The 17994-nt window shown below is 35.6% G+C and overlaps 1 protein-coding gene across 5 annotated transcripts in view; it reads right to left on the reverse strand.

Annotated features, from left to right (window-relative positions):
- The window catches only part of DPP10 (dipeptidyl peptidase like 10), a 613760-nt gene that overhangs the window by 16006 nt on the left and 579760 nt on the right, over window positions 1–17994 (reverse strand). For all 5 annotated transcript variants that reach the window (XM_084892516.1, XM_084892515.1, XM_084892519.1 and 2 more), the window contains 2 exons: window positions 6044–6238; window positions 5268–5322 (listed from right to left, as the gene is read on the reverse strand). In XM_084892516.1, the coding sequence (XP_084748642.1) occupies window positions 5268–5322; window positions 6044–6238 (250 nt within the window). The remainder of the gene's footprint in view (window positions 1–5267; window positions 5323–6043; window positions 6239–17994) is intronic.

Here is a 17994-nt window from a genome sequence, read left to right on the forward strand (position 1 = left end):
AAAGCTTCCCCCAAAATAAGGAGCTAAGTGAAATAAAATTATACTTTATAGAGTGAAACCATCAAGAGTGTTTTTGCTCAGTCTCTTTGAGAGAGAGAAAAATAGCTGTTGGTTAGCAAAATTTAAAAGTACCAGGCTTAATTGTGCTAACACATCTAAAGAAAGAAGTGGAGCCCAGCTAGTGTAACCAAGAGGTTATTGGTTCAATTCCTGCTTAGTGCATATGCTTGGGTTGTGTGTTCAATCCCCTCTCATTGATGTTTCCACATCTCTATCCCTTTCCCTTCCTCTCTATCTAAAAATCAATGAAAATATTAAGAAAGGAAAGAAGGAAGGAAGGAAGGAAGGAAGGAAGGAAGGAAGGAAGGAAGGAAGGAAGGAAGGAAGGAAGGAAGGAAGGAAAGAAGGGAAGAATGGAAGGAAATAATTTCTTTATATCCTTTTTATTTTTTAAATATATTTTATTGATTTTTTTTTACAGAGAGGAAGGGAGAGAGATAGAGAGCTAGAAACGTCAATGAGAGAGAAACATCCACCAGCTGCCTCTTGCACACCCCCCACCGGGAATGTGCCCGAAACCAAAGTACATGCCCTTGACCGAAATTGAACCTGGGACCTTTCAATCCTCAGACCGACGCTCTACCGCTGAGCCAAACCGGTTTCGGCAATCCTTCTTAATTCTTGACTGTAATGCCTTGTAACAGATATTAATAAGAGAGAAACAAGCACAAGTTTTGTTGTTGTTGGTTTTGTGTTTGTTTGTTTTTTTAAACGTGTATACCTCATGTATATATGGGAACTAACAAAGGCACTGAGTAATTCTGTAAGAAACCCCAGGCCACCACCTTAAATACCATCTTCAATTAAAGAAGATGTTGGAAGAGGTTGGTTCTAAGAAGTGACCCAGAAAAGAACCCTAAACAAGGATAGGGTTTGTTATGTAGATTTAAGCCAGTGCCTTCTCCATTGCTAAGAATCCCTTATGGTTTAGAATCATCTTTCTCTTGTTGGTACAGACAGGGAGACACAAATGGCGATTTTCCTTATAAATGTAAATATCTCTTATAAAAGAATAACTTCTACTCTGTCTGTTTTCAGAGTAGAAGCATCTGCTGTTTTTTTTTTTTTTTTTAATAAACAATTAGCTCAAAATTATCCTTTGGCTAAAAAGGCATATTCTGGTGTGGCATCTGCTCCTTCTCAGAGGTCTGAGAAGATATGGAGAGTCAAGCAGAGCAAGTAAAGAGCTGCTTAGCCCTTAAGAGTGCTGGACCCAGGGGAGGCATTGCTGGGATATTGTCAGAGAGGTTGCCATCCAAGAGGCTTCAAGTGCTTCCCACAGAGCAATACTATCTCCACCTTGAGAAAGGCATTGTAGAGGATTATGTCTTAGGTAATAACTTTTATGGTTCTAATTCCACAAATGCCCAACAAACTTCCTCTGATTATGATTTAGTTGTTTACATATATACTTTATTACTTTGAGAAAATAGCTGAGTATTCCATTCCACAAAACTGTATACCACATATAAGTAATATAAAATAATAAATTGGTGTTATATTTTTATGTTGTTGTTGTTGTTGTGTGTGTGTGTTTACCTCAGTTTAATATGATTCTTAGAGGTTAATTTTTTCAAGAAAATAAGAATGGTGCCTTCTAAAGGAGCAGATCCTAGAAAAATGCTTCTCAACTTACATGTTCATTCAAAGTGCTTGTAAATCTTAATAAAATGCATATTTGAATTCAACAGATCTGGTGTTGATTCTAAGATTTGGCAATAAACTCCAGGGCATAGCTTATGCTGCTGGTCCACATTGTGAATAGCAAGTCCTTATAACATATTATTATAATAAAGAACAAACCAGCACATCTTCCTGGCTTCAGCCAACATGTCCTAGACCAGCAGACCTTCCAAAAATATATCAATGTTCTTGAAAACAATTCAAGCTGTGGTGATGGGCTGAGGTGCTCACTATGTGGTTCTGAAGTGACACTAGGGTTGTAAATCATTGCTGCTACACAAAGAATTGTATCTCACTATTTTTAATATGAAAATTTGAGACTAGTGAAGCTAAACACTCTTTAAGACTTAATGATAGTGAAAGCTATTGAACATGATTCTCTCTGTACCATTTAAGAACGTAATAAAAATGATGCTTTAATTTAATCTACATTAGAGAAATAACTTTTATTTCAAAACAGCTCACATCTATCAAAAAGTATCAAAACTGGTGGCCATCATATGGACTCTGTAGTCAATTAGAGGAAGTTTTCCATTTGATTTAGGTAAAAAAAAAAAAAAAAGAGTCAATGATCAATATAGACTGCTCTGTTTCAATTGTGCTGTCTTTTTATTCGTTGCTCAGTTTAAAATCTTGCTAACCTATAGAGTATTTGTGGAATATTGAAATAAAATTGGAGCCCTTGCTGGTTTGGTTCAGTGGGTAGAGCATCAGCCTATAGACTGAAGGGTCCTGGGTTCAATTCCAGTCAAGGGCACATGCCTGGGTTGCAGGCTCAATCCGTAAGAGGAGGCATGCAGGAGGCAGCCAATCAAATAATGCCCAGATTTATTTTTTTATATCCTGGCTGAAGTTTATCTCATTCTGTGCCCTCTAATATACATGCAATAGTTTTAGAATGTATACACTTATTAATCATTTTGCTTCTGTTTATAGATTAACATTACAATAAGTAAAACATAGGTAAGGCTAGTGTAAAAATCTACATTTGATATAAAAATATTCTTAAAAATACTATAATTTTATATCTTAATTAGCTCACATGCTTTCCAAATTTTAAAGATTGAGCTAGAACAAATTATACACAAAACAAAAAATATTGACCAGTTCCTTGCAGTTCACTATTATGGCATTCTGAAGATCAAAAGTGAAATGTGCCAAAACCGATTGGCTCAGTGGATAGAGCATCAGCCTGCGGACTGAAAGGTCCCAGTTTCGATTCCAGTGGGGGGTGTGCAAGAGGCAGCTAGTAGATGTTTCTCTCTCATCGACGTTTCTAACTCTCTATCCCTCTCAATTCCTCTCTGTGTAAAATCAATAAAACATATTTTTTTAAAAAGTGAAATGTACCTCAAAACTTAGTTTCATTTCTGCTGGCAAAATAAATTATAATGGATGGTGTTAGCCAGCTGTTAGATGAATTAGATGTAGATGTAGATGTCAATGCAGATAGAGATAGAGATAGAGATAGAGATAGAGATAGAGATAGAGATAGAGATAGAGATAGAGATAGAGATAGAGATAGAGATGATATAGATATAGATACAGATGATATAGATATAGATGTGGATATGGATATGGATATAGATATGGATATGGATATAGATATAGATATGGATATAGATAGATATAGATACAGATGAAGATATATTGACTGTAAAAAATTTTATGCCAAAAAGAAAAAAACAGTAGGAGTTGGACATTCAATCAAATATTGCTGGATGTAAAGGAAATAAGTTGATCAAATATAGTGAATTTCTGGCCTAGTGCTGCCACATACCCTATCTTTCCCAGTTATTTGTTTGCCTATAATCAATGATAGTAAGTTTATTTCAGGTTCCCAAAATATGTTCTCCTTCCTGAATCTGGCATCTGCATCAGACTCTTTTCTTGCCCTCTATTTGCTGAATAATGTTTCCCATCAGTCCGTGTCCCACGTTCTTTACGAGGCTGTTTAAAACTTTCGAATTTGCTCTAAATTTCCATACTAACAAATGCTCCTACCACTCATTTGGTCTTTGATGCTTGTTTTTGTGTGCTGCACATATAGAGCTGAAATACAGAAACCCTAAGTCCTTTGTAAGTTATTGCATATATCATGAGCATTAAAGAGTATAATGATCTCCACTAGATGCACTTCCATGGGGATGGGGTAAAAAGTAGCATAACATTTACTATCTTAAGCACTTTTAAATCCTCAGTTCAGTAGTATCAAGTGTATTCATATTGTTGTGCAACTGATGTCCAGATGCTTTCATCTTGTTAATCTGAAATTCTATGCCCATTAAACAACTGCTCTCCTTTCCCCCGACCCTTAGGCCCTGGCAACCATAATTGTACTCTTTTCCTCCATGAATGTGACCACTCTAGCTGTCTCACATCAAGGGAATCACATAGTATATATCCCGCTGTGCCTGGCTCATTTCACTAAGTTCAATGTCATCATGATTCATCCATGTTGAAGCATGGGACATGATTTCACTATCTGCACATTTTAATGTAGCTAGAATTCCCATTTCTTTGAAATGACCACTTTCTAAGACATTTTTTGTTTTTGTTTTTTTCACTAATACCTTTACCACTAATGAGGGCATTTCATTTGTTTGTTTGTTTGCATTTATATTATAGGGATATTGTTCCCTAAAGTTTTTATGGTCCCTTGAATGTTACAACCAGAGTTAAATACAACAAAGACATGGTGCTCTGCAGATATCTGAAGTGGGGAGGACATGCATGCCCCCAGAAAATTACCAATTATTTTATGGCATATGTCTCTGGGTTCACTTAGGAATAGCAGAAAACACTTCATATTTAAATCCATGAGCACCAACAATTTGCTTTGTCTGGAATAGTGTAAGATCTTCTTCCTTTAATCTCTGTATTCTTATACCATCTGGCCCAGTGACATATAAAACCAAGGAACTCAATATATATCTACATGAGATAGATTTTATTAAACTAACAATGATGTTGAATCCAAAATAAAAATTATTGATAAAGGAAGTAAGTACTGTGCATAAAATACAGGAGACATAATTATGCATTCGGTCATCTTTCAGATTCTAAGCCAGGTCCGTCTTCCCAAAGCTTGCTGTTCCTGCTGTGCCTTAAGCGATTTCTATGACTTCCTCCCTTTGATTATTTATGTCTCAACCTAAATATCACTTAATCAGAGAGCTCTTAGCTGAACACTCAATCTAATAACATTGGTCTTTCCTGCAGTTAAATTTTCTCCATTGATTTTTTATAAGATTTATTGGTATATGAAAATATTTTTCATTTATTTGTTTACTATCTTTTTTCTCCCCTAGAAGGTAAGCTTCATAAAAACAGAGCTTTCTTATGTCCTGTTGTTATTCTAACACCGGGTACTAGATACTAATAAATAGTTGATTAACTAATACATTATTGAATGCATATAATTAGTAATTACAACATTTATATTCTAAAAAAATGATATACATAACTTAAAGTAAATTGAGGAAAGTAATTATACAAACACACGCAATTTTTCTACTGTTTACCTTTCCAAAAATGCTTAATCTATTGGAGTCAATGTATGGTTGTGCCAATAAAAATCTGCAGTGAAAAAGAAAATAAAATAGTTATATCTTCTTGAGTTAAATGCACATGGGAATTCATTCTTGGCACAAACACAACACAAGTCAAACTAGAAATACTTTTGTGGCTACAGCTCTAGTGATGTATAAAAGCCATATATTTCAAAATCTTGCCAGTCAAAGTGATGGCCCAGTAATTTAGGTAACACCTGATAGCTTAACAAATGCAGGCTCTTGGGTCCCATTTAAGACCCTTGGGTCCCATTTAAAATCCTTGTGCCCCATTACAGCCACACTGAACTGACATCTACGTTTTAACAATATCTTCACCTATTTCTATGTACAGTTTTAAAGAACCTACTAGATTTCTCAGGTCATTCTTTCATGTCAGTGTGGTAGTTATAAATATGAAAGCTCAAGAATTGTTAATTAACTAAAGAAATAATAGACATTGTGAATTATGATTAAAATTATAGCAGCATAATTAAGATCTTTCGTTTTCATGAAAGTGAATCCATCCAAAGTGAATTCTAATTCCATAGAGGAAATATGATAATTCTTTTATTATGGTGCTAAGAAAGAAAGGTACTTGAAAAAAATGCAATAGTCTATGTGATGAACTTAGAAAATTGTTCAGTAATTAAAATAAAAATATCGGAGTCAGCATTCATTGCATTATATATCATTCACCTAGCACTGACCTTCGTAGGGAAGATAACAGGAATATGGCAGCCACTTACTTCACAGCTGCTATGTGGTCCTTTACTTCCACGGAACCTAACCTTCGATGAATTTCCTGCAAAATTTTCAGGCCCTGGAATCCACTTCCTCTGCCGTCAAATCGTGCAATGATGATGTTATCTGTGTGGACAAGCACTGAGTCCCAGTCAATGTGGAACTTATCTGTGACCAGCTGGCCTCCCGGTTCTTCATCCCTGAAATACCAACATTGGACCAAAACAAGAGCATTTGCCAATCTGATAGGTATTTTAGCTTTCACCCTTATTAGTTAACAAACCTTATGGAAAAGAGATATGATGGCTATTAATCCATTAATTCTTGATGATAAACTTGAAGCTTTGAATTCCATTTTCATTTGTAAAATTTTAAATGAAAATTTCTTTGAAAATACAAAACAAGATGTAAAACTGCATGAAAGATTAATTTTACTTATTTTTCAAAAGGGAAAAATGATAAAATGTATATTTTCCATTGGCATTTAGGAAAAGGAAAAAATGGGGGGAGGAGCTTGCAACCTAGTTCAGTATCTGGTTAAAACTCTAGTCTGACTTCCCCACTCTGACTGAATGTGGCCAGAGCTGCAGGGCCTAACCCCAGGGCCCCGCCAAGACTGACTTGGGTGGAGCTGCGGGGACCCTCAGGGTCTGGCCATAGGAGGAGATATATATAGGCCAGAGCCTTCCCACGAGTTCAGTTCAGGTTTTAGATCCCGAATTTCCCTGGACTAGCAGATCTCCGAGATAAAGATTAAACTTCCCTCCCTCAGAGTGCTGGCTGATCGTTCTCCGTGCATTCTGCCACAACATTTATACAGCATGATCATCAAGTTTGCATACAAGCTCATCTTCATTAGATGACTTCCAGACAGTGTTTCTGAAATGCCTCACAAATGGTCTATGAGGGCTAATGGTTCTGACAGAGAGCAGAATCAGTTATGGAATTAATCATAATTTAACAAGAAATGTACAACCCCGCACCATGTCAGACTCAAAATGAAACACTACATTTATATTTCCTTTTTTCCTTTTCTTTTTTGGTTGTTGTGGTGATGTTGTTGGTGAATTCTCACTGAGGAGAATTTAAGCAAACAGTGAGGTAAAACTCTTTATCACTGATAGCAACAAAAGAAAGCACAGACACATATGTTTGAAAAATGTGAAATTTAAAAGTAAATAAGTACTATTGAATTATAAAGCATGAATCTTCTCTCCAAAGGAAAAAGGTGGTAACATTTTAAATTGTCATATTCCAATGATATTTATTATTTTATTTTCCAAAATATAAAACAAAGTAAAAATGAAAAAAGCACACAAATTTTTATAAAATGCCACAGATTATCTAGGTCCAAACCTAAGTTTAGGATGAGCGCACAGGGAGTGATCCATGTGATAATTTTGAAGAGCATCAAACATCTAACTCTGAAAAGATTTCCATTTTTAGTTGGACTACACACTAGAAATTTTCACCCTCCTCACTCTCACTCTCCTATAAAGACACTAAAGCCCCTTGCCTTCATGTTTATGCAAATGTTTACCTAAAAGCTCCAACACACACACAGATCCTCATGAACAAGATCTCAGGTTACCAAACTCACTAAAGAAACTGGCTTCTGGGCAGCAGATGGAACTGAGCAGATACAGGGGTTGTTTGGGACCCATGAGTTAAGTAAGAGAGGAAGTAGGGAATAGGGCAAAACATCAAACAACTGATATTTATAAGACGCTATTTGGGGCTGAATTATGTCTCCTAAAAATGCATGTGTTGGTTCTCTAATGTCCTGTGTCTTAACATGTGACTGTATTGGGATATTGAGACCTTAGAGTGATGGATAAGTTGAAATGAGGTCATTAGGGTGGGCCCAAATTCCATCTGATTTGTGTCTTTATCAGAAGAGGACAGGAAGACACATTGAGAGACCTGAGAGCATGTGTGCTCAAAGGAAAGACCCTGTAAGGAGACTGCAAGAGGGCAATAATCTGAAAACTAAGGAGAGGGGCCTCAGAAGAAAACAAACTTGCTGTTACCTTTATCTTGGTCTTTTTAACCTCCAGAACCATGAGAAAATAAATTTGTTGTTTAAAAATACCCAATCTATGATATTTCCTTGTTAGCCCTAGTACATTAATATAAATACTTTCTGTGGCCCAAGCCCTTAGGATCATTTCCTTATTTATTATACACTACCAGCATTTATTTACCCTTTGTGAGGAGGAAATTACCTGTACCTTAGCTTATTACATGCACTATGATGCCTCCACCATAAGTAAAGACTGTGTCATTGAAGTTATTCAACCAGGACTTCTTCATTCACTCCTAAATCCCACTGGTAATCCTGTGATCCAAATCAAGATCTGCTTTGTCCTCCCATAGTATTTGCAGTCTTAGCTTCTTTTCTTAATTTAATTCTTAATTTTAAAATGTATTTTAGTTTTGGTAACCTCAGCTCCTGATCAGATATTGGGAATTCTTCTCGCATATGCCCACATCCCTAGCCTGATTCAGAATGAAGTCAAGAATTGATATTTTTTTCCAGTATCCCAGGGGATATTGATATGATTTGCTCACCATTGGGGAGATAGTATGAATTGCTCTGCTTAACAGTTTCTGATACATGGAGAACAAGCAAATGTGTTCTTGTTGAACTAGATCCTTCCAGGGAAAGTAGGCAATGGTGAAGTTTCAAATGGAAAGACCTGAAAAAGCCTTGAGTTCAAATCCAGACACTACATTTTTAATCTTGGGGACTTATTGCAAATATTAGGAACCAAAACATGATTCACAAAGGACAATATAAAAGGATTAACCTGACCCTTTAAGCTGAGTAGAAATATGAGTTCGTGTACTAACTTCACTCTGAACATAGGCAAGATGCTAAAATTCTAAGATTTAGTTTCCTTAACTTTCACAATGATTAAAATTCTATTTTCTCTCCCTCAAGGAATTTTTCAAATATTAAACAACATAATATATTTGTGAATACTTTATGAAATACAGTAAGCAATATAAACCATTGTTAGATTCATCAAACAACAGAAACTGTTATTATATTTTTGTTGGAAGCCATTTTTGCTTACATTAAGCATATTTCTTCACAGGTCAAATAACTACAAAAAATTTTGGTCAGTTGTGTGAAAATTAAACTGGGCAATGTTGATAGATAAAAATATTGTGCCATGTCTTGTGACCTATGTCAGAGGGGTTTCCATTTTCTATATTGACAAATTATATCTTAACACAAAAACATTAACAATCAACAGATTTTTGGAGTGATTACCACAATGTTCTTAAATATTAAGGCAGAATTTTTCATCTGTAAACACTGGAAGCTGATCTAAGGTAATGTAAATGTTTTGTCAATCTGAAAGATATGTTTTCAAGTTATATATGACCCATTGCATTGTACACAGTTATTTTAGGAATTCACAACTATGTTAAGTTTAGACAAAATGTAAGCAGTCAAAAACATTTTATGGCAGGCAAATAAATCATTTTAAAATATAGTTTAAAATAGGGCACATTCTCAAACTTTTATGCTGAGTGAATAGTCGCCTGTTTTTTAAAACAAAGGCTTTCTTTCAGCCCTTTAATCGTGTTTCCAGTGCACAGGGAAAACAGTACAATTTTCATTCTTATGGTCCCTTTCAATGACTTTAACACGTATATCCATTGGGCTTGCTTGCTTCCCTTTCTTTTTCGGTCCATAATACAGGGATATCTGTTTCAAGGTGAGTTAGGAGAGAACATGGATTAAGATGCTAATATTTCCCAGGAATAACCCAGACACTTGAGGGACAGGGAAAGATTCTTCATAAAGTGTGAAAGAAGAAATATTACCCCCGCTCCCTTACAAGTAGAGACAAAAATATCCTCCTTAATAAAGGAGGTAGGGATATCAAAGATAGTTGGTGGTAGGCATGACTACAGGGCATGTACTATAGACCAGATCATCCACCATGTAATAAGGGGGTGCACTGGCCATGTAGACTTGTGAGCTTCAATTTGCCCAATTCCTTTTTTTTTTTCCTGAGTGTCTTTCTAATCTTTTATTTTACTTTTTTCCCCCCCTTCATTATTTTACCTTACTCTGGAGACCCATAGAATGGAGGGTGTTTGAAGATTGAGAATAGGAACTTGTAATATTGTTGAAAGTTGTGGTGAAAAGAACAATTCCATCTATTTTAAGCATTGGAAAGGTCATAGCAGTATGTAATTTGCCTATTGCCTTATATAGGCAGTGAAATTGAATTCAGACTGTAAACTTTTCTTCAAAGTTAAGATTCTCAAGGGTCCAATCCATGTCTCTTTTGGTACCTTCAAAACTGAATGTATCTGTATGAATAAAGTGTTCAGGATGTAAAATTTAATAAAACATAGAAAGATAGATGACTGTACTGCACGATATCTAGAAGATCTTCAAAATGATAAAGCAAGTCCCCTTTTGATGACATGAAAAATATCACCTAGACTGAAACTGAATTAGGGAGGAAAGATTTGTTCAGACTATATATTTGGTCAGGTTCACAAAATGCTACTTAATTCAAGAAAAGAGGGTTGAATTAGGTTCAGAAAACATAGGTTTTATTTCTGCCTTTGTTACCAATGTGTTGAGTTACCTTAAGCAGTTATGTGCTCTTTTTATCTTAATTTACTGTCTTCTTTATAAAGTAAATAATATTTCTAAATAGTTAACATTTTTGAAAGCTCTTTTTCTAACCAGTAAAATTTTGGTGAAAATAAAGGGAACAAAAATACTTTCCAACGAGAGCACATTTCATGACTGATCTATTACATGGCACTTTGCTCTTTTGTCTTTTTGTCCTACATGGCAGACTTTAGAACTGCTATACTGTATCATGGGTGAACTTTGAGGATATTATGGTAAGTGAAAAAATCCAGGAAAATACCTCCTATTCCACTTATATTAAGTACTTAGAGTGATCAAATCATAGAGACAAAGAGCAGAATGGTGGATGTCAGGAGCTTAGGAACGGAAGTGGGGAGTTATTGCATAATAGAGACACGTTTTCTGATTGGGAAGATGAAATTCTAGAGATGGATGGTGGTGATGATTGCACAACAATGTGAATGTATTAATACCACTGAACTACATACTTAAAAGAGATTTTGATGGTAAATTTTATGTCTACTTTACCACCACAACAAAAATAGCTTTAAAAATAAGTACAAAAAATAAAACTACAATACTGAGAGTTGCATATTTGTGTCTATTGGAGTGTGAAAGGAGGGAACATAGAATTGCTCATAGTCATCTCAGTTATTTGCTCTTTCTAGACCTAGAATAGATCAACCTCAGCTTCATAAGTGCTATATTAGAGCTGGAGTCATTGAGGACTGTGTTGCAGTTTTATTTCAGATATAATAAATGCAAAGAATGTAAAAGGGAGGCTAAAGAACACAATGGAAGGCAAGATAAGGGAAAGAAAACCGACCCTGCGTAGAGCCATATCACACTAAATTCTTAAGGAAAATCAGTTGTCAACCTCTCTGATTTTGTTCCTTAGGAGAGATTTCATTTTACAATAGAACATGAGTTTGACATCAGACAATAGTAGCCTTAAAAATATCTGTCTTGCTCTAATCTAAAATTTACTTTATAGAAATTTATAGGCAGAGAATATTTAGTTGTAACATGTGTACATCTAAAGCCTAATGAAGTTTTCCTCTTCCAAACAATGCCTATAACATTAGCTAAGGGCCCCTTGGGCCAATTCCTTCTCTCAATTTCTCATTTCATTGTTCTAAAATTTTTTCTCATGGATGAATTGTCCTACACCCAGAATGGCAGAATGAGTTTGCTCATATATCTATTATATCATATGAGAAATAATATAATTTTTCCTTCCATAGAACTATTTCTTGCTTATATCCCCATCTTCTTCCATTAGTAATTCTATATAATAAAAGGCTAATATGCAAATTGACCGAATGGTGGGATGGCTGGTTGCTATGATGCACACTTACTACCAGGGGGAAGATTCTCAATGCAGGAGCTGATCCCTGATGATCAGTGCACTCCCACAGGAGGAGCACTGCTCAGCCAGAAGCCCTGAGCTGGGCTCACAGCTGGCCAAGTGCAGCTGAAGTGGCGGGAGCCTCTAACTAATGGCCATTAGTCAGACATCCCCTGAGGGCTCCCATACTGTGAGAGGGCACAGGCTGGGCTGAGGGACTTTCTCTGAGTGCATGACTTTTGTGCACTGAGCCTCTACTATTATTAATATAATCTGCAAAATCCTGATCCATGGTTTGTTTAAAGTATAATTTTTGGCTGACTTACTTTTCTTCTGAGTTATAATTATGGAAGTGTGTGTTATGGTCAAGTTATTTATGTTTTTATCCAGTCCATATCCTAAACTTCCTAAGCCTGTATTTCTAGTGGTGATTTAAATTAGGCCTACCTGAAAATACATAAAAAAAAGTGTGCTTATTGATAAATTCTTGTATTACTCTTCATCACCTTTGTTCTATATACATGCATTCAAAGATCTTATCCATGTTAAACTTATTAGAAAAATTGCCTGTGTTAATGACCTGAACTTTATAGGTATGTAGGAGTGTCATTGTGGACAGGGCACAGGTTAATATGTAAATAAAACCAAACTAAGTTAAGCCGAGGACCAGTGGCTTTAAACAAGTCACTTATCTTTCCTGCTTAGGATAATAACAATAGTGTCCACCTAGCAGAGTTATAGTAACTATTAAGTGAAATTATATATATATATATATATGTCAGATGAGAACCAATAGAAAAGGACCACAGGAATATCTGCCAGACAAAAATTGTGCAATAAAATGAGAGGAAGCACCAATCTTCAATCAGCTCTGTTGTCAAAAGTCCTACTATATTAATTCCTATCTATTGGCCAACACACACACACACACACACACACATACACACACACACACACTTAGCAAAGCATTTGATTCTTGTAGTTATTAAATACTAGAGGCCCGATGCACAAAGATTCATGTAAGAAGGAGCCTTCCTTCCTCTGACTGCCAGTACTGCTTTTGTTCCAGCCTGGAGCTGCCTTTCTGCCTTCCCAGAGGCCTGTAGCAGATGGGGTGGTGCATCGCCATGGTGACAACACAAGCATCCCATCCTGCCCCCAGTTGCTCAGCAGCTCTGTATGCAAATTAACCCACCATCTTTGTTGGGTTAATTTGCATAGTCATTACTGATTGGCAGGTGGGTGTAGTGAAGGTATGGCAATTTGCATCTTTCTTTTTTATTAGTGTAGATTATTAACCCAGTTCTGGTTAATGCTATGGAACTTGACCTTTGTATCTTCCATTCTTTTTTTTAAAAATATATTTTATTGACTTTTTACAGAGAGGAAGGGAGAGAGATAGAGAGCTAGAAACGTCGATGAGAGAGAAACATCAACCAGCTGCCTCTTGCACAACCCTTTCTGGATATGTGCCCACAACCAATGTACATGCCTTTGACCAGAATCGAACCTGGGACATTTCAGTCCGCAGACCAATGCTCTACCACTGAGCCAAGCCGGTTTCAGCATGTATCTTCCATTCTTCTCATAGAAGCTGAGCTCCCAAATTTGGCCATCCCTAGGCAGCTATGCATTCATAATTCTTGAGCCTTTATGTAAAAAGAGGCAAGTTTTTCTAACTTGGCTTAGTCTAAATGTAGAAAACTTAAATTGCATTAAATGTTTCTACTTTTCAAAATGGGTGGTTTTTTAAGTTAACGTAGAATAAAAAGATGTATATATGTATTCCTGGTTTCTTGTTTGTGTATTTGATTTTTTTACACATAGTCATATGTGCTTGTGTATTTGAGCATAATTTTTGTGACTCTGTATCTTTAAATTTTTTATTCCCTGTTCCCACAGACATATATATATATATATATATATATATATATACACACAACATATATATATATGTATCGTATATATGTATCATATATATCATACGTATGATATGAAATATATATATAAGAATTATATAAATTATATAAATTATATAAATTATATAAATATATATTATATAAATAAGAAATACATATATAAGAATTCCATCCTAAAACACTTTTCTAGATAATAGAATTTGTGACAGAATTTGGGACTTCTTTTTGAGGCATTATTGTTTTTACAAGTTTTCTTTATATTCAGAAACTGCTTAGACAATAAATATAATCAGATTTTTTTCTTGACCAGAATTTGGATTTCTTAATTTGGGAAGTTATTTTTGCATTAATACAATTGAATATTTTTTTCATCCTTCCCTACTCTTCTTTTTATTTCTCCCCTTTTCTCCTTCTACTTGTGATAGAATAGAATTCTTTATATCAGCATTTGTTTCTGTCGCTAAGACATTCTTCTTTGTCTTTGTTCTTTTGGTTTCTCTTGACTAGAAGTCAGATAGTGTCTCCTGAGCATGATACAAAAACGGCATAACCACTACCATTAGATGAGTGAAGAAAAGCAGAAGCTAGTTACTTAAATCGAGTTATTAAGATTGTCATAGGAAGCCAAAAAGTGAAAAGCTTAGCAGAACACATACTGAAATACTGAACAGAATGGGTATTAATGAGCCAGCTATAAAACTCAAAAATGTACTGTTAGTATTAGCCACACAAAATTAACCTCAGATACACATTTTTACACATGAAAATAGCAGAAGAGAACCAATAGAAAGGGACCATAGGAAATTCTGCAATAGAATGGGAGGAAGCACTAATCTTTAAATCATCTGTGTGATGAAAGTCCTACTACATTAATTCCTATACATTGGCCAATTTCAATTTAGAATAATTTCTAACAGAGTGAATGAGGAAGTAGAAACAGAAGAGGGTTTGATGATCTTTGCTCTCAATTGCTGAGAATGGCTATGAAAGTAGATAGTATTGGGTAATGGAAAAGGCAGAACTTTTTAATCCAAAAAATATAATAAGAGAGATAAGCATAGGATTATATGTAAACACACCTTCAAGTATGAATAGAACTTTCCCACTTGGAAAAGGAAATCAAAGACACTGGAAGACTGTGTAACAAGCACAGAGGTGTGCTTGAGAATCCTGTATTTCCAAAATAAAGCAGTTTTAAAAAGATATATGGAACACTGACTCTTTTTTTAGGAATTGGGTAAAGTAAGATGGTGATGAAAGAGAAGTAGGAAGTAGATGAAGACTTTTTATGCTGTGCTAGGAATGTGAATGTCTAACCACTGGAGAAATAGGATGAGAGGATTTTAGCTAGGGGATCTACATTTTTAGATATGAATCTCATGAAATTTAACCTAGAAGAAAAGTGAAAAAGCAACTAAAAAATATAGAGAAAAACACTAAAAAATGGGGAAAGGGGCGGGGAAAGAGTGATTGAGAGCAAGGTGGCAGATTAGTATCCACTAGATATGATGTCTGCCTTGAATGGGGTTGCAAAGGAAGAATGTTGACGCTTGGACAACCCCATGAGTTCAATGATCAAGTCAAGTATTATGAGCTCATGAGCATAATGCTATTTACAACTTTCAACAATTTCCATATTGTTTGTTGAAAAGAAAGTGTGTGTATGAAACATGTATTTTTTAAAATATATTTTATTGATTTTACACAGCGAGGAAGAGAGGGATAGAGAGTTAGAAACATCGATGAGAGAGAAACATCGATCAGCTGCCTCTTGCATCCCCCCACTGGGGATGTGCCCGCAACCAAGGTACGTGCCCTTGACCGGAATCGAACCCAGGACCTTTCAGTCTACAGGCCGACGCTCTATCCACTGAGCCAAACCGGTTTCAGCTGAAACATGTATTGATGTTATCTTGACTGTTGGAAATGAGAAGCTATATAACTTCAATCAGTACAAATGTTTTAGAAAATTGTAGCAAAAAGATGACAAGCAGCTCTCTTCCATCAAGATGAGCAAGTTATAAAATTCTGATATGTATCCCATTGATTGAGTGATGAAAATCTGTAGAGGAAAATGAATGATGACCTCCAGTTAGAACTATAATAGCACCCAAGTCCATCTGGTTTCTGGACATCATCCACGTAGTCACTCAACACATATTCGTGAGTGACTCTTATTATAAGCTAGTTGCTATAAAACTGCACAAATAAGTTGGGCACTGTTTAATATATAAATTATACAAAATAAAGATTTTAGCATTTCAATTTTCTTAAGATATGAAATATTCCAGCCCTAACCGGTTTGGCTAAGTGGATAGAGCAGCGGCCTGTAGACTGAAGGGTCCCAGGTTCAATTCTGGTCAAGGACATGTACCTTGGTTGCTGGAACATCCCCAGTAGGGGGCATGCAGGAGGTAGCTGATTGATATTTTTGTCTCATTGATGTTTCTAATTCCCCATCCCTCTCCCTTCCTCTCTCTGTAAAAAATCAATATATTTTTTAAAAAGATATGAGATATTCCATAAGCCAATCTATCAATTAATTTTCTAAACACTAACATCTGAGCTGTAGATTTTCCTTCAGAAACTAGTGGGTGTCATAAATTCATTAATTAACATATAAAACCATCCTCACAAATATTCAGATAAAATGGAAAAGGGACAATATGATTTAGTTTAAAATAGATGGAGGGTCTGCTGACATAAAGCTATATAGTTGTATATGAAGGCTTGTATTGATTATTATAAGATGGACTGGTGAGGAGAGCAAAAGAGAGCATTGGTAAGGTAAGACTTGTTGGATATCCATGACTTCATTAGAATTTCAAGAGATGTGGGTTTAAGGACAGGGAACCAAGTCATGGGCCAGATAGAGTGTGATGCACTCCGTATATTAACTTGTTGAACAGTCACCACCTCCCTGAGTTAGAACTTTATGAAGTGTCGAATAGAGAAGTTGAACACTAAAAGAACAGAAAATGGAAAAAGATGGTGATTTCTTAGCACTGAATGAAACTTCTATTCAACAGCCCTTTTCTTCATGGATCACAGACAAAACAACACACAGCCTTTCATCTTTAATAACAGTACATCTGTCTGGATTGCTTTCTACCAGTGTCTTGGCATTTAGATCCATGCTTATGTATTTAGCAAATAAACACTGTAACTGTAGGTTAACCCACATAATCTCCAGTCCTGCACTATTAAGAAAATTATAGGTTTGTCAGTAGGTTAAAAAGGATTCTTTTTATTATGTGTGCTTATGCACTGAGGAGATATACTTAACAAATTTAAAAAACTATTACAGATTTCAAGATTCTTGTCATTTTTTGTCTCTCTACAGGCATTAGTACAGCTTCCTCACATAAAAGCAACATGGTAAATGTGCATTGCATTAAATTACATATTCATTAGTAGAAAATAAGAACATAATAACAGTTGTAAGTTCTAAATGCTGAAATTAATATAGATGCATGTCCATTCCACATGTATAGATGCATAAAGGAGAATATGGACTACTGGGCCCCTAAGGATTCCCTATAATGTTAAACAAAGAGGCTAGAGAAATATGTTTAGGCATCTGGAAAGAGAACAGAAATAGGGAAGGAAAGGGGGGTCATGACCTCATAGAAACCACTGAAAATGGAGGCCACTCAGGCATTTGTAGTGACAACGCTTCTTAGATTTTCTATTACAGTAAAATACCCTCTGCCTTTGAGTCACCAGTCCTTTCAATACCATGGAATTAGATTTGGGTTTTAGATAATATGGACACAAAGAAGTATTCAGAGGACCATTTCTTCAGAGGTCCAATAATGAATATCTAACCGAAAGGAGTCTGCTAATTGCCCATCGTCCTTCCACCTACTCGGGCATTTGCTGTGACCTGTCTCCAACTCATGTATTTATCACAGGATTTCCTGGTTGTTAATCCATCTGTGTATGTGACATAAGAGACTCATTCTGTGGAGAACTTGATGCATTGCACAGAACAGCAATCAAGTTGTGATACCAAAATCATATAATCATCTCTTAATCTCATTTAAATAATAGTCACTT

Source organism: Pipistrellus hanaki (genome assembly GCF_964339955.1).
Source record: "Pipistrellus hanaki genome assembly, chromosome: 8".
Classification (NCBI taxonomy): Eukaryota; Metazoa; Chordata; class Mammalia; order Chiroptera; family Vespertilionidae; genus Pipistrellus; species Pipistrellus hanaki.